The 22,717-nt window shown below is 35.3% G+C and overlaps 1 protein-coding gene across 1 annotated transcript; it reads left to right on the top strand.

The window, feature by feature from the left end:
- Positions 1-223: 223 nt before the first annotated feature.
- On the top strand, positions 224-22,286 carry LOC135584807 (multisubstrate pseudouridine synthase 7-like). Its single transcript, XM_065176545.1, has 20 exons — positions 224-439; positions 517-595; positions 688-882; positions 961-1,178; positions 2,111-2,183; positions 2,290-2,346; positions 6,785-6,864; positions 6,945-7,007; positions 7,126-7,213; positions 7,320-7,422; positions 7,520-7,623; positions 9,623-9,696; positions 12,978-13,042; positions 16,684-16,853; positions 17,577-17,644; positions 17,723-17,783; positions 20,548-20,585; positions 20,694-20,762; positions 20,857-21,175; positions 21,548-22,286. Exons 1-20 carry the CDS (start codon positions 240-242, stop codon positions 21,575-21,577), a joined length of 2,154 nt encoding a protein of 717 aa, XP_065032617.1. The 5' UTR covers positions 224-239; the 3' UTR covers positions 21,578-22,286.
- Positions 22,287-22,717: the final 431 nt, after the last annotated feature.

A 22,717-nucleotide genomic window follows, 5' to 3' on the forward strand; every position in this document is an offset into this window, starting at 1 on the left:
TTTAAAATGGATTTGCTCGATTAAGACCAAAAGATTCACAATGGTCTAAATATAAATAAAATAAATAAAAATAATTACAATACAAAAATATTCTTTTAAACTCATAATATTCCATGGTCAGAATTTGAGTCATTATAGCGGATCGGACTTTTTTGATCCGTTTAGATTAGGATAAACGGGTTCGGGTACAGCTAACTAGCCGTTGTTATCGGATGCACTCAACGCTGCGAAACCCGTCCATGCGACTGAGAGCGCCGCCTTCCCTCTCCGCCCTTCTCTCGCCACCAAAACCCTACCTCTTCTCGAAACCCTTCTCTCTTTCCTATCTCTCCCGTCCTCGAACCCTCGCGACCATGGCTAAAACCCTCGACGAATCCGACGTCGGCATCTCCTGCTACGTCTCTTCCCTTGCCGGCTTCCGCGGCATCTTGAAGCAGAGGTCTGTCTTTCGCCCTTCTTCCCAGCCCTAATTCTTTTGATCTTTCTCTTTTATCTGATCTTTCTTTATCCGATTAGGTACTCTGATTTCATAGTCAATGAAGTAGATTCCGATGGGAACATCGTCCGTCTCACCTCCTTTGATCTTCCCCAAGAGGTAGCTTTTGATGTTTGTGTGTTATTAAGGTTGTTTTGCTTTTGTTCGTACTTACGGGTTCTTTCTCCATTTATCTCTTGGTTTTGGGCCAGGAATTTGACGAGAAAGGTCGAGAGAATCCTTGTTCCGATGGTAAAGATTACACCTTGGAGATTGAATCGTTTCGGTCCCTTTGCGGCGAGGTTGATGCTGATGCATTGAAGGCTTTTCTTGGGAAGGTTTTGGCCTCAGAAAGCGATGCCTCTCCCATTGTGCTCTCTCCCGATCCTGACAAGTCTCATCGAGCGGTTGGTTTCGATAATTTCCATATTTTTCCTTTTTTTTGACGTTTTAAAATCTCTTTCATTCTTTCTGTTGCATTTTAGGAAGTTCACAATTTCTTCAAGAGGAATTTCAAGTTCTTGGTCACGGATACTGTTGAAGAATCAGAAGGGAGTTCAAAATGCATAAGAGTGAGGTTCTCTTCAGGCAAGGGAGGAGGTATGAGCAAGAGGGGAATGAAACGGAAGGATACCAAAGATGACAAACCATTTGACAGCAGAGGCTCTAAGAATTGGCCAGAGCATATTGGAAAGTTTTTGAGGTTAATTCACATCTTTTTCCCTCAGATTATGATCTATTATCAGGCAGTGGGAAATTTTCTGCTATAAACATACTCATTTTAGGCTATACTATTATTCTTTATATTAGGCAGAGAGAATTTTTGTTGAAACCGTGGTCATTCAAAGCTTTGTTGTTCTTTTTTTTTTCGATAAATAATGCTGCAGCCAGTTAAAAGCTTTTTAGCCATTTAAAGATAAGACTAAAACAGTAAACAATAACTTTTTATGGCCAAGTTGCAAATTGCAATGCATTAGCAATTTTTTTTTCCCCCATAGTATCCATAGTCTATATGATTTATCATTAGGCAGAGAGAATTTTCTGCTAGAAACAGTCATTTTGAGCTTAATTGTTATACTAAATAGATGATTTATTGGGTAACAGAGAATTTCTTCTAAAGCTGTTGCCATTTAAGCTTTACTCTTCAAATTTTGGAAATATAATGACACAGCAATCATAAAACTTTTTTTGACTCTCTCAACATAAAAAATCTAAAACTGTATTTCCTTCCACTTAAGTTGCAAATTGCAACAGATGAGCCTTTTTTTACAAGACAGTTCTTGTTAATATTTTTCTTTGATATGGATTTGATCTAATATTGACAATTTATCATGGACCTAAGGCCTTGATTTGGAAAGTTCTGATTTATATTCATCCGATGGCTTGTCTAGTAATATTACTCTGTATTCTGGTTTTTCTTAACCCATAGTTTCCTTACAAAAGGATGAAACCAGTGCACAAGGCTCTGGCCAATAGTCAATGTATGCAGTATTACCTCCATATAGAGAGATTTTGTTTCCGATGGTCACAAGGGAGCAACCCATAGGATTCCTTATGATTGATAATTGTTGCAAGGGAGCAACCCGCATTTATGTATAGAAGTTCATCACTTTTACGGTTTTGTTGGATGTTCAGGTTTAATCTTTATAAAGAGAACAAGGACACCCAAGAGGCTTTAGGACTTATTGGAAAGATGCTAGGCGTTCATGTATGTCACCGATTTCATGCCATCTAATCGGTTTACCTCAGTGAATCTTATTGTGCTTTCTTATTGTTTTTTGAATTTACTAATAACTATCTATTGTTCTTGACAGCAACGATCATTCGGCTTTGCTGGTACAAAAGATAAACGTGCTGTAACTACTCAAAGGGTATCTTTTTTATTCTGTTCTAACATATTTTGTGTTTTGCCGTCTTTTTCTAATTTACAATCTTGATCATTGCCCATATTTTTGCACTTAGTTCATGATTTTATCTATTGTAGAATTTGCAAGATATTCCCTAGTAATATTGTAAAGTGTGAATGTCTATGTAATTCTTTTTTATAGTTTTGATTTTATCAGATTCTTTTAGCTTTTCAACTCACTAAACATTGTAAAACGTTTTTTTTTTGCAAGCTTTAGGAGGACACTTTGCTTTGTATCAAAATCTTGAACTGTATAACAGGACCAGGTACAACCAGTGGCTGCATGTGCATGGCCTATGCTGGCCTGTATCTGTTGGCATTAGAACCAAGCAAATAAATCATGGAAAAAAAAAACTAAATTGACCGGAATGTTCGGTTCTCCCTAGTTATACGTTCAATTTTTGTTCTTGGATATTGAAAAATGAATCACTTTGTTCAGTTGGGGAAAACTATGGAAATCAAACTAGAATTTCTGTACTTCACAAAATTTGTCTGAATTTAATTGGAATCATCCACCTTTTGTATGGATAATGGAGGAGGCATTCCATTTTCATGACTATAAATTAAATGGTTCAGTTTTGATCTTATTTGGGAAAACTATGGAAATTAAACTAGAATTTCTATACTTCACAAGATTTGTCTGAAACTTTGAATTTAATTGGGATCGTCCACCTTGGATAATAGAGGAGGGATTCTATTTATATGGCTATAAATGAATCCCAGAATTTCGTGTTCCCATTGTTGATCCCAAGGACACAAGCATTGTCATATTCTCCATTATTAATGCATGTTTGTTCTCTCTGTCACCTATATTGCGAATAAGCCATCTTTGATGATCTCAAACTTGCGATATTTTGTTTCTTTCCCATTGACAACTTATCCTCATCAATTTTGCATCTTTAGCAAACCTGCTCAATGACCTACTATCCTTTGTTATTGATCAATCAACTATATGCACTTGTCTTTTCCTTTGCAACCTCTGTCTTTTATTTGCTTTGACATTGGCACCGCCACACCTCAAGGAACTGATGGAACTGCACTGACATCTTTCTCCTTGGTTTCTGGCTTATGGTAATGGGGAGCAAGATCACCATTGACATTGTGAAGGTATTCAATTCATTTATAAGCATCATGAACCAAGATGAACTGGAAAATTAGGTTCAGTTTCATTTTTCTACTTTAATTCTGCCCGTTCAGTAGTAATTGAAAACTAAAGGGTTCGTTTACAATTATGCGAAACAGAATACAGCCTATTGTAGTTGGGCAAAGCTTTTGCCAGCTTATCCCCATCGGCACATATTGTCTGTTAATTTTTTGGGCATGCTATTGAACATAAAACCTTGGATATTTTAGTGTAATTAGTGGCTTATTGTAGAATAATTACTGAATGAATGCTGTTTTCCTTTATTAGGTGTATAGTTTCATAGTTTTTCTAATGAAATACTTATTTTGGAAAAATGGCAAGGAAATTCAGAGAATGAAATGGAAGATCCAGATGAGTTGTTGATTATTGCAGTCTTGAGGATGAGTTCAACACAAACTACAAATTGATACTTTTAGTTCAGCTTAGAAGAGTTTGTTTTAGTTTAGTTTTTGGTTTTCTTTCTCATTTTCGTTGTAGTTTTCTGTTATGTAATGAACTCTAGATGATTTGTGACCTTGGACTTGTATTGGATAATGCTTAGGTTACCATTGTTTAGGATAAGTCTTATTGTTATTGTTTCAATTTCTATTATTTAGTTGAAAAGTGGAATATATTCCTAGGAAATTTCTAGTTAAGTTTATGTTAGGTAAATAGAGAAACAAGGCCTTATTTTGTCCACAATCTTTGTAGTAGTTGAGTGTATTAGCTTATCTCTAAATAAGCTAATATGGTTGAACTGTTGTATGGTTGAGCCACTTAAAAAATTCCTTAATCTAACATATGCCTTGTTGACGTCCCCTACTACTAAATTTTTTTAGTTTTAACTCATCAATATGTTGCTATCCATGTGCATAGAAACATCCCCTACTACTAAATTTTTTTAGTTTTAACTCATCAATATGTTGCTATCCATGTGCATAGAATTCTAAAAAATCTTGGTAATTTACCACATGTTGGATCCACTGCATGTACAATGTCAGATACAAGTTGTTTCTGCTGCAAATAGTCAAGAAGAAGCTTATCAATTATGTGATTTCATGCAGTGGTTTTAAAAGGCACTCGGGTGAGGCGAGGCTTGAGTGCCTCGTAGAACCCCCAGGCATAGCGCTTCAAAGAAGCGCTACTTGGGCACTCGCTTGAGCCCAAGCACCAGGCACCTCGAGTGAGCGCTTGAGCCAAATTTGTTCGAGTTCAAACTTTGGTTCGATTATATTTATATGTTGGTTCAATCAAACCAACTAACATAGTTACCCTAACATCATTCAACCCCCTCCTTTGCCTAACCCGGTAAAAGAAAACAAAGGTGAAATGAAACCCTACATCTGTCGCCTTTGTTTGCTCTGCTACCCTACATCTGTCGCCTTTGTTTGGTCTGCTAGCCATCGTCGGCAACCTCGTCCAATCTCGTTCGGTGCTGTAGCTCAGTTGCTGTCGCTGCAACTTGTTTGTCGTTGCAGCTCGTTCGCCATTGTGCAGCTTATCTAAATCCTAAACCTGTTCCACCACCATAGCTCTATCTATTGTTGTAGTAGCTCTGTCCGCCACCAATGACAACCTCTTCGATTGCTTTTATTCGCCGCCTTCACACGCGTTGTCTGACGTTGTTGATCCGTCTGCCGTCATCGATAACGTCATCTGCTGCCTTCATTCGCCGCTGCAACTTCGTCCAATCTCGTTCGCAGTTGCAGTTTCATTCACGCCCTATGCTTCCCCCACCTTTCTATTAATTAAACTGCGAACGGACGAGCAACAACTCGTTTGGAGCAGTTTAAATATATTTGTTGTATCTACAATACCATGGGCAATATGCACTTTGATTTATACATGAAACTTCCTTAGATTTTACTTGATAATGTCTTAGAGCAGCAAAACATTCGTAGTTAACAAGATGCTTTTGGAGCAGTTTAATTCTAACACAGGTCTTCATAAACATGTTTAGCATATTTCTATTTAGCTGTATATTATTTTAATTATAATATTCGGGAGCACCTCTCTTTGCTCGAGTGGTGCCTCGGGTGTTTTGGGACCTTGGTGCCTTTTGGCGCTTAGCGCTTTTAAAATCACTAATTTCATGTCATCATTCAAGTTGGTGATGCATTACATGTCAGAAGGAGTAGGTGCAAGTCCTCCAACATAGTTATTTTTACAAAACAATGATAACGCATTTTAGAGGTTTGCATCTAATATAATGCAAAACTAGGAATCTAGTTCTTCTCTTGTCCAATGATAACGCATATAAAGGTTTGGATGTAATATAATGTAAAACTAGGAAGTAAGTCCTTGTTTGTCCAATTATAGTTAGTAGTTGAACTTTTTGACACGTACATAAATAATGTCTCGTGGCTGAAATATTTGCATGTGTAGTGGATTTCTATTGAGGTTGAAATTCTGTATGTGTTATAGATTTCTATTGAAAACATTATATTAAACAAACATGCCTTGTTGTCCATCACGATTACTTCCTAATTTCTTTAAATTAAGTTGTTACTCTACTGCTTGCCTGGTGCATATGATTCTTAAAACTTAAAAAAATATAGTTCTTTTACTGCATGTTTGGACCCACTTCATGAGTTTGTATTGTATCTAACACAATGCTTTTCTGCTACAAATAGTAAATATGAATCTTATTTATTATGTGATTTTCATGTTATCATTCAATTTGGTGATGCATAACATTGTCACAGACTTAATTGGAATTACCTAAGTTGTGAGGCACCATTGCGTTATCCGTTCGCAAAGGGTCAACTTAGTTGCAATCTCGCTCAGGTCTCGAAGGACCTGTAAAAGAATAAATTGATTAGTTCGAAAATGAGCGGCGGACAAGTCCCAACGTTTCGCAAAGGGGACTATTTTACAAGTAATTCAACAAACATTTGGTGTGCAAGTGAGAAAAGAGAGGAATGAGAAAACAAAGACTTTAGAAGGCAAATGAATAGTCGCAAGTCTGCAAACGACTACTCACCGGGTGTTGTTGTTGCATGACGATCGTCCGTGACAACATGTCAAAAAGGAGAAGGTGCATGTCCTCCAAGATAGTTATTTTGGAACAATGTTAATGCATAGTAGAGGTTTACATGTGTCAGAAATATTATGATAAAATTGCAGCTTGAAAGTAGTGCTAATGCTTTCTGATTTAGGCTTATTTTGTTTAGTCACCTTTTTTCCTTTTTAAATAAATGTTTCCTTTTCAAGAAATTTTTATGGTGATGCTTACAAAGATTGATGTTGAATGTTCTGGGAAAATATCTTGTTTTATTAGGTTACCATATTCAAGCAGCATGCGAAAAGGTTAGCTGAACTTAACAGCAGACTATTTGGTGTTAAAGTAGGAGATTTTTGGTAAGAGCAGTGAGTTTCTGTTTTCTCATGATTCTTGTAGCATTATGATGGTGATACAATATAGTTGATCATGGTAATAGTTATGTAAAGGAAGGGCTTGTTCTTGGCCAGCTTGCAGGAAATCGTTTCACAATTACTTTGAGGTACTTTTTGGTTCTTATAGCTTTATATGGTATTAGGATGTTGTGGTCCTTTTTACAGCTTCCTAGGTAAATTTTTGAATATATATACTAGAACTACTAACTGACATATAATTTCTAGAGTCGTTGCTGCAGATTGTAAGGACACCATAAAAGCAGCTGCAGATGGTTTACAGAGGAATGGGTTTATCAACTATTATGGTTTACAGGTAACTTCTCCAGTCTAACTATATGTTAAATTGATACATTGTGGATTTCTTGAAATGCTTCCATGTGAGGCTCAACTTCCATGTTGTAACTGTGGTATTATATCAGCGTTTTGGAAGTGGTTCTGTGCCAACCCATCTTGTTGGAGCAGCTTTACTTCGGGGGGAATGGAAAGGTGCTGCAGCTCTGATTCTTGATCCCAGGGAAGGAGATATCCTTAAACTAAAGTTCCGCTGTACTCATTATACTTTACATTTCATAAGTGTTCTCTTAGTATCTTGTTTCTTTATCCTTGACACTGTTAAAACAACGCCCGATCACAAGAGAGGCACGGGAATATTATAAAGAACATGGTGATGTTGATTCAACACTGAAGAAACTACCTCGTTTTCTGGTTGCTGAGAGGGCTATTGTGAGTTTTCTGGAATTCTCTGTTGTATAAATGACCTCTTGCTTCCATACTCTTCACATTAGTTCTTGCAATTTGAGTTTTACCTAATCTTACTAATTTTATTACATTACTAGATCCACTGTCATTAAATAGCAATAAACACTAATTTTCATATGCCTCTTTATAACTCTTGAGGAATCTTTGTTGATTTCCTTAGAAAAGTTGTCTTTACAAGCACTTTGAAGTTTTTGCAATTGATTGATAGTGTTGATATACCAGAATCATGATTTAATTACCAGACTTTGTATAACTCAAGCCTAGACCTAACTTTGGTCTGCACCTAACCCTATATCTGTCCTCTATTTTTGAGGAATGATGGCAAAAAAATTTCAGTTATATGTGCTTTCTTTCATCTGATACAATAGTCTATCAAACTTTTATTGAATGGGTATGAAGAGAATATTTTAGTTGTATGATTTTATTTTGGACCTTTATAGTTTCATTTCTTGCGATTTTAATGGTTTTTTTTGCTTATAATAGGAGTACCTATGGCATTTCAATTTTACAATAATTGAATTTACGATTTTGGCATTTGAAACACTTTGATTAGAACTCTTAATTTGCTGACAGCCTGATCTTGTTTTGTTTTTCTTAAAATGATTTAGGAGAAGTACTATCCTCATAACTTTCTTTTATTTCTTTATAGTTATTTGTTTTTAATTTTGCCAAATGGAATTTTTCATATTCTTGATAAGGACTTATTAGTAGTTTCTTGCATGGAATTTTTGTACAAGATTTATTATTAATTTCTTACATTGTAGATGTTAACATATTTGTAGCTACTTTTGAGATGAATGATTGACATTGTGAAGCACTGAATATTCTAAGGTTGTATTTGGGAACACATTTGTATTTCAAACATGCATTTAGAGGAAGGGATTTGGGTGGATGTGCAGTTGGAGAATGCTTCAGCCTTAAAAGTGTTTGGTAAACAATAACATTTTAAATGTGCATTATCGTAAACGTTAAGTGTTGTTTGGTAAAACTATATTTCAAAAGTTCATTGAATATTATGTGACAAATTTACTCCTCTTAACATATTTAATATTTATTCAAAAGTAGATACATATTTTTATTTAAATTAATAATTAACTAAATAAAAATAAATAAATGTTTATATATAATCTTATAAAAAATTTATATGGTCCAGATATCTAATAAATAAATAATATAATAATACAAATGAATATAAAACAATTTTTAAAAATAAATAATTAAATATTTTATATAAGACATAAATCATATTGATTTCTCACTATAGTGACAACGTTGTGATTTTAGATAGAATCATATGGTACTTTGGCATTTAAAAAGTTACATTAACATCCTGAAAACCCTAAAGTAGCATCAACATTTGAGCATTTTGGACGCAGCATCCAGGTCAAATGAAATTTGAAAAAAGTTAACCAAACACCGCCTCACTTTTGAAATGTGCATTGGATCCTCAATGCACATTTCAAATGTGTTCCCAACTCTTAACAGTGAGATCTTTACTCTGTTGACTCGGGCCCTTTTCCCACTCCCTTTTTGGAGTATGAGCAGGTGGCCCTCGGATGGGAGAAGATCTTGAGACCACTAACTCATAAAAACATCTTGGATAAGAGCTGCTTTTCTTCAAACAACCAAACATATAATTTTGTTCATATTTTTTTAAATAGGTTGCATATTGTTTTCTTATGTGTAATTCTTATTAGAAGTTTGTTAAAAGAAATTCTTATTAAAAAGTTTGCTACGAGTTCCTTAAATGTAAATGTTAACATATTCCTTGGTACTTCTAAGACAAACTTGACATAGTGGAGAATTGTCAGTGGTCATGCCTCTGTTGATAAGACAAAGATAATAATGTTGCCTCTGGCTTGTGGCTTACTATTTACGGTAGAGGTAAACCATTTGCTGAACTTTATTTGTGCTTTTTCATGTGTAATTTGACCTTTTTTTTTTTCCGTTTTTGATCTACCAGCTTCAATGTTTGAAGAAGTCCCCTGGCAACTACCTGCAGGCACTAAAGGCTATTCCTAGAACATTGAGAATGATGTAGGTGTTTGATTCTAAATTGTTGCAAAAGTTTAATTTTCTTTTCCTGAGAGGTTTCTTGGAGCCTATGACCAAAAAATGTGCTATAAATGATTTATAAATAACAATTTTGCTCAGAATGAATACTAGCAACTTATTAAGGTGCTCAATACCAGTCCGTTACCGGTATAGTCTTGGTTCAGGTTGGTAGTGTACTGGTACCGGCCACTTTTACAACCATAGGATCATTGACACTGTTGCAATCACACCTAGATGGTCAACTGGGTCCATGGAGTGGCTTTGGGTCCTTCCAATCCCATGACTTTTAACCCTGGTGGATATCTTCTCTCGTATGTGATAAAATATGACAAATATTTACACAGAACTTATGGTCCAAATGGGCACCACATCACCATGTGGCGTTCCTAATTTTCTTTTGCCACCCACCTCGTCCAATCATATTGTGTTGTTTTTTCGTTGGACCAATGAAGATTTGTTGCTAACCCTCCTTAAAAGGCAAACAATAGGTCATGCTTTAAATAAAAACAATACCCTCCTTAAGGGTAATCTCATCATCTAGTATTCATCAGTCTGAGTTATTAATGCTTTCTACAGTTTTAGTGGATACACCCTACCATATTTTTTTACTAAGTTTGACAGGCTATGTTAAATGAACTTGATGGATCTCTAGCTTTATTGAGCAACAATTCTTCTGATTATTAGTGCTCATAACTACATTATTGTTGAATTTGTCTTATCTTGTATATCGTAAACTGGTTTTGACTTGTTCTCCTTACTCTTTATCTCTCTTTGGTAATGCATTGCAGATATAAATATATATATTGTAGTAAACGTATATTAGCTTCTCCAAGTGTCCATATGCAAACCATCAATTTTTTGACTCAAAGGATAAGGTGGGCCTAGCACACCCGCATGACATTTCTTTAAATGAGGCATGCATCATTCAAAAGGTTCCTATAATGCAAATAGGGAAACCCTTGCGCTGGACAAGTCTTGAGGTATATCAAGATCTTATGCATGATGTCAAGATGAGAGGCCAAAACATTTTTGCTTTATGCAAATATAACAATTTGGGTTCAATATGATTTTCTTCATTCTAGTGAAATGTATGTAGTATTATCTGACATTTATGTATTATCAGGATTCATGTTATGCCCCTCCCTAAATGTAATGTTGGCAGTTAGCATTAAGGTTCCATAAACCTTTTTAACACAGACATTTCTTAGATTAAGATGGTTCAATTATTACCTTGCATTTATCAGATAACTTGTACTTAATTAAAATTTTAACTCTACCTTTTAGTAACAATGGAGTCATTTTCAATATCTGACTCTAATTTGTTTATGGCATTGCAAATGATAAGTAACACACCTTAAACTTTGGTCTGGTAGTGATGTACCAGACCCACTTATCAAAGGTTGAGAGATCGAAACCTCACATGATATATTTTTGCACCTTAAATATTGGTCTAGTGGTGGTGTGCCAAATTCACTTACTAAAGGTTAGGGGTTCAAAACCTCATCTAACATATTTTTACATATAACGTATTGGTTGTGTACCAGACCCATTTACCCAAAGGTTGAGGGTTCGAAACCTCATCCAACATATTTTTACATCTAAAATATTTGTTTGATGGTGGTGTACCAAGCCCACTTACCAAAGGTTGCGGGTTTGAAACCTCAACTGATATATTTTGTGCTCGAAACATTGGTCCAGTGGTGGTGTACGAGACCCACTTACCAAAGGGTGAGGGTCCAAAACCTTATCTGATATATTTTATTACTTTAAAGTTTAAACATTAGTCTGGTGGTGATGGATCAAACTCACCAAAGATTGAGACCTCAAAACCTTATCCGACTAATTTGAAAATGCCAACTAGCTTAGCTAGTGAAAACTTTGATAGTTTATTTCAAGATGCCAAGATCCTAAGCTTGAATCTTGCCATCTCCATTTATCATTTGTACGAGACCCACTTACCAAAGGGTGAGGGTCCAAAACCTTATCTGATATATTTTATTACTTTAAAGTTTAAACATTAGTCTGGTGGTGATGGATCAAACTCACCAAAGATTGAGACCTCAAAACCTTATCCGACTAATTTGAAAATGCCAACTAGCTTAGCTAGTGAAAACTTTGATAGTTTATTTCAAGATGCCAAGATCCTAAGCTTGAATCTTGCCATCACCATTTATCATTTGCGTAAAAAGAAAAAGGTAACAAGTCTTTTTCAGTGGTGAAACTTATGATAATAAAATGTTGGACTAAGTTGATAGCCTATAACATTTTATGTTCATTTAATTTTATCATTTTATCCAATATGAAGTTGTATCACAATAATTTCTTTACTGGTCATATGGAGATCCCTAGACATATATGTTTGTTGGATCATTAATCAATGATGGATGAAGGGCTCATGATGCCCAGGATGTGCCTTGATGATCTAGTCTCTTGCAGTTTATATCATCTGATACAGCAATAACCCATTTGCAGCCTCTCATCAGAAAACATATATAGGCTCCATGGAAACACTAGTCTTCACTCTATAATTCCATAATTTGGGAGCCAAAATCTTTTTCACCACCTTTCACTTGGCTGTGATCTTATATCAGTATGCTTCTAAACTCATCTACGTTGATAATATTAGTTAATATATTAACTTTTGCATCTTAAAGTCATCTACGATGTATGCAACAGGGTATTGGCCAATAGCCTGTGCAGGATGAGCCTTGAATGAGGCTCAGGCTACAAAAATATCTTTGATATTTTCTTTGACTTGACATTTGAACTTTTCTATTCCACTAAATCTAGATGCGAAGGTAACTGTTAGATATGGGAGGATAATTATGTTGCATAGAACTTACATATCACCCTTCTTTCTTCCTCTATTATTCCCCCTCTTTTTCTTTTACCTCCATATTACTCAATTAATGCTAGATCACTATTCTTGTTACTGAGCTGATAGGCCTGGAACAATCTTTTTCTCCTATATCTAACTCATCTTCCTCCAATTTGTTTCTCAAGAATATTACATTGCTGTCCATTCCTCGTTCCCTGTTAATTTTCCCTATAGCTTCACATTTTTGTCATTCATCTTTTTCTTCATATACCTTTGTTCTGCATCCTTTCCACAAAAAAAATAATTTTAAGTTATTATGATAAGTTGTTTTCTAGTATCTTGTACAATATTGTTTATCTTTGTCGTTTTTTATTCTTGTACTTCTATATTTTAATTTATTATCATTGTTTTAATAGTTTTTAGGACACTTGTTTTATTCGTACAGGTATGTGCATAGCTACCAAAGTTTTCTATGGAACCATGCAGCTAGCATGAGGGTGCAGAAATATGGTATGTTGCCTCTTTTTCAAGGCTTTGATTGCCACTGAAAGGTTGTCACAGCGTAAAAGATTTTTTAATGTTTAGAGTCGTAAAGAAACTTGAAATCAATTGAAAGATATGAAGATATTAGGGGTAAAATCAAATAGTTGGAGCCTGTTATTTCTACACCTATCAGTCATAGTCTTAATGGGACAAAAAGGTTTCAGGTCAATGCTCGGGTTAGTTCATGCTAGCATTTGGGGTATCACCCAAAACATCTCATGCCAGTTGGTTTCCTAACTTGAAAAGGGAGATCAGCTGAGACAAGTCATGTTGTAAGTATAGAGCTTTGCTTGTACTAAATGCTTGGGGGTTCTAATCGGCCCAGATGTTATTTAAAATTTTAAAACTTGTTGGTATTGAGTTAGTGTGTAGCTCTTTTATTTGCTAATTGTTGAATATCTACCCATCTCATTGAGGCCTTCATCATCTTGATGCCATCTCTCATCCAAGGACAGGTCGAAAGACAAGGATGTGGATGTAAAAGACGATTATAGGCTATATGTATTAGTTTTATGTTTAATCATCATTTTTGTGTTTTGGCTTTTGGCATTGCCGATTTACAATTCTGCACTACCAACATGATTGTGTGTGCTTGTTTATGCTGGTATCACCTAAATTTTTTGGGCTCATCCAACATTATTTTGTTATGGTTGTCATATTTATTGTCCGTTGACTTTTTTTTGCTCCTATTTCCTATTTCTTCTCGCTTTTTTTGTTTCAATGGTCTCTGCCTTAGTCTCTAATCTGCTATCATTTTTCTTATATGCTCTTAATATTATTTCTTATCTTCAACTATTTATTTTATATTTTTCAGTTCATCTAATATAAACAATGGAGATTATATTCACTTTGTATATGGCCTTTGGAATCAAACCAGGGTTATATCCTTCGCAATGAGAATCTTTAATGAACAAGAAAGAATGGCATAACACTTTTTTGTTGTGAACAAAATTTGGGAAAGCTTGAGATATTATTAGTGCAGATCGTATTGGGATGGCATGATGAATATGGATTGTGGTTATTCAAACGCAAAATCCTTTTTGCTCACCTTATTGAACTTTGTTTATGCAACTAAATAAATAAAAAATCTTTTTCTAGCTACCTAGTCTCTTGGAATTCTTGGATTAGATGCATTCAATTCATGAACTGTGTAGAACAACATGTTGATTTCTACTTGTGATTTATTTAACATAGGAATGGCAAACAGTTGTTACTCAAATCTCATGGGGGATACATTAATCGTCTTTTGAGTGGCGAGATAAACGAAAACACTTTATTTAAGTAAAAAATTAAAGAAAAGTTGTGTGTACCAACAGGACATCTGATGCAACTCGGTCTGATTCAAGTTAATAATTATTAAATCTATTTGATTGTTAATGAAGACTAAATTTGAGTCAATTTATGTTCAGGTTGAGATTTTGTTTCTAGTCAATTTGTTATATATGTTACTATGTTCTGGGATCAGAATGCGTTAGATTTGGACCCTGCTTGTAGTAGGCTTATGCAGGATAGGAAGGGGCAGACAATTTATTGTTAAAAGAGGTAAAATTGTATTGTTTGTGATTTTAATTCTAGCCAATTTGTTATATATGTTATTATGTTCTGTGTTCTGAATGGGTTAGATTTGGATCCTGCTTGTAGTAGGCTTATGCAGGATAGGAAGAGGCAGCCAATTTATTTTAAAATAGGTAAAATGACAGGGCTTCACCATTGCTCCAGCTGGTTACTGCTTCCTGAAGTTGATTTATCCGGGTGGAAACTATAGCATGTGGATAGATCTAGTTAAAAGATTGTCTTAGAAAAATAGCCATAGAACTGGTGCTGCCATGAATATATGTAGGCATTTTTTATTTTATTTCCTTTCTGAGAGTTACTGAGTTAAATACAACCTTTTATTATCTTTAGAAAAAAATAGTTGCTGTATGATTAGTTTATGAATACAAACAAAATTGTTCAGTCCCCTGTGGATTGGTTCTTCCTTTTCTGACTTCCCTCTTTTTCTCTATCTTACCATCCCTTTACACACCATTACTTTTAGAATATCTTTATGCAGCCCTACGGAGGACTGCAGACAATATCTTTATGTATTGTAGTGTCGCAAAAGGTCATCACCATGAACAACAAAAGATTCATAAACTTAAGAGAGATGGGTTCTTTTTCGATATCATAGCAAAGCTGATCTCCCATGATGAGTATTAAGATTGGAAACATTACAATGGTGAGTTAAGGCAGATGAGTTGAAGTACTATTATGACAATTATTAACTTAAAGTTGGTTGTGAAGTTCTTTGATATGGATGATAGTGGAAGCAAGGGGTTCAAGTACCTAGGCATAGGACAAGTAGACTAGGATTACTGAGTAGTGATCTGGTAGTCTGAGCTTGGTTAGTAAACAATGTCCAATGTGATTAAATACATCCTCTATATCAGGTGATTAAGTGTACTCATGGTGTTTGGTCTGACCAAAATTTTGGGTTCATTATCCAATCAGTATTCTGATGTAGGGTGACCAATATGGTAATTGGCTGTCTGAGCTTACCGGTTGGTAAAGTGTATGATTAAATATTTTGCCCGTATGGTTTAGTGTATGTGTGGTGTTGTACTACTCCCATCTCATTGTTGAGTCCTTGATGTCCATTTTATTTCACCCATTAGCTGGACCAGGAGAGGAGAGACAAAGCAGAGGACAAGGTTGAGAAAGCATATAGAGTGATCGAGGAAGATTGATGGTCAGTAGTGGGCCTGAAAAGACTAATTGAGCAATGAGGGAAGGCTCAATGGCTGACTGTGGGGCTGAGAGGGGAGACTGAGCTCAAATGATTGGAAGAGTGGCGAGGGAGAGTTCTATCATCGGCTATAGTGCAAAAGATGAGAGATTGATCCAAAAAGGACCAAGACAATAGTTGAGAGATCACAAACAGGTGGAGCTGACAATACATGGAGAGCCACTAAGGTAGGTCTGATGCCTAATGGTGGGTTTGATAGGGAGTGGGGCAATGGGGGAGAGTTGGAGGGCTGGCTATGTGATGAAACCACAGTGAAAGCAGCAAAGGAGAGACAGACCAACTGCCACTGGGGAGAATAGTAGAGAAGTTAGATGATAATAACTTTTCGCCCACTTGATGCATGTGGGATGAAACATGTGACTAACAAACAAAGAAGAAATTACAATCTAATTAAAGCTTGCTTTCAATTTCTATAAAGCATGTACACAATTACTAAACAAACAAAAAATGAAAAATGTAATAGTATCTCTGTCCAAGTTATGGGCCAGTAAGCTAACAAGTTTTACAGTTGAGGGGCTGATTTATCCACTGAAGCAAAGTTGATAGTCCAATTATGTAATGATAACTATCCTTAAGAAGTCAATTGAATCTCCTAGCCTATTGCTACTGGTCTAAGCCATGAACAAGTTTACATAGCTTATGAAAAAGTATAATGCATATATATTGACTTTGTACTTTCTTTCTTCTTTTACTACTATGTATGTAGCATAGCCTACTCAAGACCTCTCCTGTAATAAATACTGTGATGCAAACTATTGGTACTGTGAAAACAGTGTTCCATTTCTGTTCATCTAGTCTCGTTGGTAATTATTGTATATGACAGGGATTTCACAGGTGGTACTAGGAGATTTGGTACTATGTAAAGAAATCTCTCCTGCAGAAATGGCTTCCTCTGACAATCCTGACCTCGAAGATGATTGTAATGATGGAGATAATTGTTTATTGGATTTGTCTGATGGAGTACATTCTGAAGAAAAGGTTCAATTTGTAAAAGTGAGTTGTTTTTTATTATGACTAATCTTTGCTCCAACATTTAATTTTACAGGTATACTATCTTAAGTTCTAATTCAAGACTTGCATGTACACAGATCGAGAGAGAGGGTATCTTGTAGAACACATTCAAGAACTATACTGTAGATTCAAAGTCTAGGAAGAAGATTCTGACTTGAAGATTTGCTCCTTTTGGCCATCTATTTTAATGTTTAGAATTTACATATAAACTGAGATATCTATGTTTCTGAGTTCTGCATCAACTGCGCAGAAAATAAATGGCTTAAGATGATACCTTTTAAATATCTGAGTACATTTGTGCTCATGATTGGTGAGGTGAACTGACTGCACCTTGTATGAATTTTTGATATTTAGATATGAGCAAGTTGGTTTGAGCCCTCAACCCTGCTAGGTCAAAATCTGTGGTATGGTTCAAATTAGAATATACGTCAGCTTGTATTTGCCTGCAAATTTTATAAACTTGGGGAAAAAGAACTATGTTTGGACTTTGGAATTACTTTTGTCAGTTCATCAGGAAGTGTGTCGTAAACAATTATAGAAACAGTTGAATGCTTAAATTCGATGTCTAACTTTCTCAAGTTAATCCATATACTGCTAGTGTGATTATACATTTTTTGTTAAATGAAAACATTAGTGAAGACACTACTGATTGAACAGTATCATTCTCTTTAATTATGACATCGATTAATGCTTTGTCTGTTACAGGTTGTTGATTCTGAAGATCTTCTTAAAGGACTCTATACATTCGAGGACGTTGTACTTCCTTTGCCTGGGTATGGAGCATCTCAATACCTTGTGAAGGTTCACGTAGAAACTGATCTTGATAGTTAATTCTTTTCTTCTATTTGCAGTTCAAAAATTTTGTATCCAGCAAATGATATTGCTGGTGTGTATCATGATTTGGCAAAGAAGGTGGGTGTTTTTTCTCTTAAAATGGTGTAGAATAATGTATTTGTTCCACCAACCAGTTTTTTCTCTGGTCGTTCTTGATTGTTAACTTGTTTAATGACCAAATTTTTTAGTTGTTTAATGTCAAGCTATCATCTAGATCATAATTATCATGACTGTGTCTACCTTATATCTCTGCTGGGTTTTTGTTTTAGATAAGTATGTTGCAGGGAACATCATATATCAGTTGCTATTTAGATATGAGCTCATTTTGCAAATGGTTAAAGCTTGCTGATTGTTATCTTTACAAGAAATTATATTGTGCTTCAAAATAATGCCCAGTCCTCTGCATGGATCATATTTAGCCTGCTTTTTTAATTTCTCCAGTCCATTATGACATAATCATAGTATTTAGGACACCCAAGTATACATGAATTTTAACAATGACGTAAACAGATGTTTTGATGATCTTTTGAGATTTATGAGAGTTATAAGTGGTCAGCAAAGATTTGGAATGACATAGGTGGTTGTTGGTATTGTTTCAAGAGCCACTGAGTGAATAGAAAAGGTTTAGCAGATGAATAAAGCAAAGAAAGGTTTTATTTTTCAAAGTTCTTATGACTTATGGAAGAGAGAGAGGAGACATAGTTCCTAGGAATCTCACCTGATGCATGGATGATGGCGTCATGCTCTTGAAGGAAAAAGAAGTGTATTGCTAATCTTGTCAGGGAGGGAGCGTACGTGGAGACAGTTCCTAGGAATCTCACCTGAAGCATGGATGATGGTGTCATACTACTGAAGGAAAAAAGATGTGTCTTGTTAGTTTTGTCATATACTTCATTGTGATCACTAATTATAAGGGAGTTAAACTTTTAGTATAAAGACTTTCCAAAGATAATAAATCTTGTAACTCTTTAAAATCCTATGTAAAGAAATGAAAATATTTCAAAGCATGATTTCTAGTGGCTTAAAGGTTTCTCTCTATTCATGGTTCAGAAACAATGATACACATGTTATGTACTTGTTCGAGCATAGACCAGGTTACTGACCAATTGATTACGGTTGTGTATATTGGCCAAATTTTAATTTAGTATACTTTTATTGGTTTAGGTTAGTATTGGTTCCTTTTATCCAACTGGTTGAAATTTTATTAACTTCAATCTGTTTGATTGAAGATTTTAATTTGCCCCACTTCAAGCAATTGCGAGTGGTGACCCCCAATTTGTGATTAACTTTTCATTGCAAAAACCTTGTTGACGTGTCCACAAAAATAGAAAAGAGAAGTGGGGACAGTGGCAGTAAGAATGACAACAGGTAGGTTACCCATGAATATTCACCATATCGATTCCTGAGCCCAACTGACTACACATGTATCTGATCTTATTCTATACCCAACTCTAATACTATTTTTTTGCCGATATCTGTTCCAAATCTGACTAATTGATACCCTAATCTGGCTTAATCTGATTAAGTGCTAGTCTCTGGAAAAAACTCAACCCACTACCATGTAGCAATGTCTACATGTCAAGAACAAGGAAATTCAACCGTGCTCATTCTTGGACAGACTTAACCACTGCATTCCCAACCTGTTTTGGGTACCTATTTTCACACCTGGATTGATGGACACCCCAATTTGGCTTAAGCGGATCGGGGATCGGTAGGTGTGAGGACCCCCAAAAATTCTACTTCCCTACCCAAACTCATCCAAAGTCCGATTTAAGGGTATTCAAATTCGGTTTAAGTGGGTTAGGTAGATCCAGCACCTGAAGAAACCCTGACCTGTTCTCATGCATATGGTCAGTGGCCAATTTAACAAGAAAAGATGCCATATATGTATGTCCTGTACAGCTTATGTTCAGGTTTGACTAGTCAACTGGAGTTTTTCTTTAAAAAATGGGCTCCCTGTCTGATCTTGCATACAATTTTAATACCTTTCCAACTTTGATTGAAGCCTAGTTCAGCTTTGGGTTTTATCAATTTCAGTAGTACAAATTCACTCGAAGCTTGATGCTGAAATTCAGATCCATGGGAAAGTTGTAAATTAAAGCCTCATAAAATGAATCTCAAAGGACCTATTAAGTAAGGTAGCTGCTGTCTATCCTCTATTTGACTGGAAATGGTTGCAGACAGCCCCCTTAAGTGACATGCCGAGTGAGTCGGCACTTGAGGTGTGGAACACCTATATGGGTTCAGACAATTAAGGAGGTGGGGTGGGGCAGCAGGGTTCTTAGGAAAGTTATATAGGTTCAAAGGCATGATACTTACAGAATCCATGCTGTGTAAGCTAGAGCATGCTTCTGAGACTTAAAACTTTATTTATGGCTTCATAAAAGTTAAATATCTTTCCTTCGGTTGTGACCCTGAAAGAGCAGTAGTTAAATATCAAAAGTATTCGTGCCGTTTTTTTTCCTGCATTAGTGTTCTATGGATCTACATTTCCTAATTGAAGCTCCTATAAGTTTTGTAACTTTGTTGTTATTGGTTTCCTAATTTTTTACTAAAAATCTCTTGATCTGCTAGTTGTTTTCTTGCATATTAAGTTACATAATCATAATTTGTTTAATCTTCATTTTTCCTCTTAGCTACAAAGTTAGGAAAACAGAGTTCCAGGTCAATATGACATTAATTCTATCAAAAGATGACTCCATTGATCTATATGATCAATCTTGCTTGATAATGAAACATGATTGACATGGAAAAAGTGTTTGTATAGCACACCAAAAAAAACAAAGCAAGTATATCTTTCTATGCAATGATGCAGTACTCATTTTAGTGTTTTAATGGTCAGGATGGAATTAGCTTGACAGAAAGTGTTCATGGTGCCAAGTAAGTTGTGCTTAAATCCTCTCTGCGGATATTATCTATTTTCCTTGCATTATCATTGGCTTCTGGTTCATGCTTGCTCTAACAATTTATGTTATCATTTGTGTTTAGGGAATTTTCAATTTCTAATTTGAAGGGTGCTTATAGACGGGTATTTCAGCGTCCTATTGATTTTGTGTGGTATGTCAGTTTATTTGAACCTTTTTTCTCTTGTAGTCATAATATTGTTTATTACATGGAGAAATACTGAAAGCTATATTTTCTGTGGAGCCAGGGAATTACTGGATTATACAGATGACAATATACCTTTGGTTGAGACCGATCTTGATATCATGCAAAAAGATTCTGGCCTCTCTAACAAAGAAGTGTTTGTAGATGGAATCTCTGTCAGCCAGACTAAAAACTTAGATTCAGAGGTTTCAATTGGTAAACATATGGTTGAGGATGGAAACGTGGATCCATCACCAACGATCGAGCTTGTTCACAACTCCGACATTCAGTCACCCAAGCTTGCTCTGAAATTAGCATTTACTCTTCCGACATCATGCTATGCCACGATGGCCGTAAGGGAGTTACTAAAATCTTCAACCTCAGTATGTGCTAAACCACTGATGATTCTGTTTAAATATTATAAATGTAACTTCTGATGCATATATGCCTGAAGTTTTGGTTGGAATGATCGGTTTGCCTACTTTCAACATTTTTTTTGGTCTCAAGCATTCGCTCTAGTAAATAATCTCATAATAATTTGGTTTAATGGGTTAGTTTTGAATTTTGTTGGGAGGATGGCAAGACATTTGAACTTAAACCAATCCAGAGAATGAAACACACAGCTTTTTCCCAATATTAGAACACTTGCACTCTGAAATCTGAGAATTTATGCCTGAAGTTGTTCGCTGAGTTGACATGCACCAGATTCTGATGAAATATTCATTTCATGATAATGTCTCATTACCTCATTGCAGGTTTCTTATCATAAATCACTGAACCATTGACTCTATTGGGTGTTAAAAGTTGTTTCTCTGGAAGAGTCACAATGTTTGAAACGGACAGGGCAAGTTGCTGTGGAGGATGAAGCCACCTTAAGTCTTTCTTGTTCGCTCACTCTCATTCTTTGTATGTGCCCTTGCAAGTGTCTGTGATGTGTTGGTTCTATAACAAGCTGGTTATTTATGAAAGCCAGTGGTACTGACTTTTCATGTTATATGTACTTCCCACTAATAATCATACTCCAGCAGCAACTTCTTTTTTAGAATATGCTTGTCTGACATACTCAACTTTATTTGGCAGTGAATAATTTCAAATTCATTAGACACAGTTGTCATTGGCCGACTGACTACTGCTAGATTATCATCAGTGGCAACTTGATTCAATTTGTGGGCTGCAATTATGCACAAGGCTTCAACAATGTGGCAGAGATTTGGTGGAATTCTCTTTCATGGTTGTTATGGAAGATAGTTTTGGTTCACTGGGTTAAAATGATTTCCTGCAATATATTCCATTTTTATCTTATCTAGCGAAACCGATTTGGTTAAGGTGCAAAAAATGTCAGGTTATAAAGTAGTAGTCTTTTGATGTAGCAGACTGTCTATGGCCTGCCTTTATAAAATATGTATACTGTTGCCTGTTCTTGTGGTCGTGTGTTTTGATTCAGCAGACGATGGCCTGTCTCTATAAAATATGTTTAACTGTTGCCTTCTCGTGTTTCTTTGAATGGTCTTGAGTTTGAAAAAAGAATGCATTTGTGGAACTTGATGGCTTTCTTTATTAGTAATAAGAAAAAATATATATTAGATTTATGGTAAAAATTTGGTTTTTCATTTTGCATGTTTAAACTTAGAAACAACTAACAACTTGTGTAACCAATCTATATATATTTGCAGTATTTCTTGAATTCATAATATCTTTTTTCTTTTTCTGGTTAAAGAGATCTAAACATTTTAGATGAACACCTGTGCTATATGCTATGTACAATTCCAAGATATCATATTCTAAATATATTTTTGATGATATATATACTCAAAGAGTAATTTGTGCTATATCAAATGTCAAGTGATTTAATCATCTCTAACATTTTAAGAAGAAAAAAAACTGTCCGTTATGATCCAACGACATAATTTTCTCACATCAAGACA

Source organism: Musa acuminata, chromosome BXJ1-4 (genome assembly GCF_036884655.1).
Source record: "Musa acuminata AAA Group cultivar baxijiao chromosome BXJ1-4, Cavendish_Baxijiao_AAA, whole genome shotgun sequence".
Lineage (NCBI taxonomy): Eukaryota > Viridiplantae > Streptophyta > Magnoliopsida > Zingiberales > Musaceae > Musa > Musa acuminata.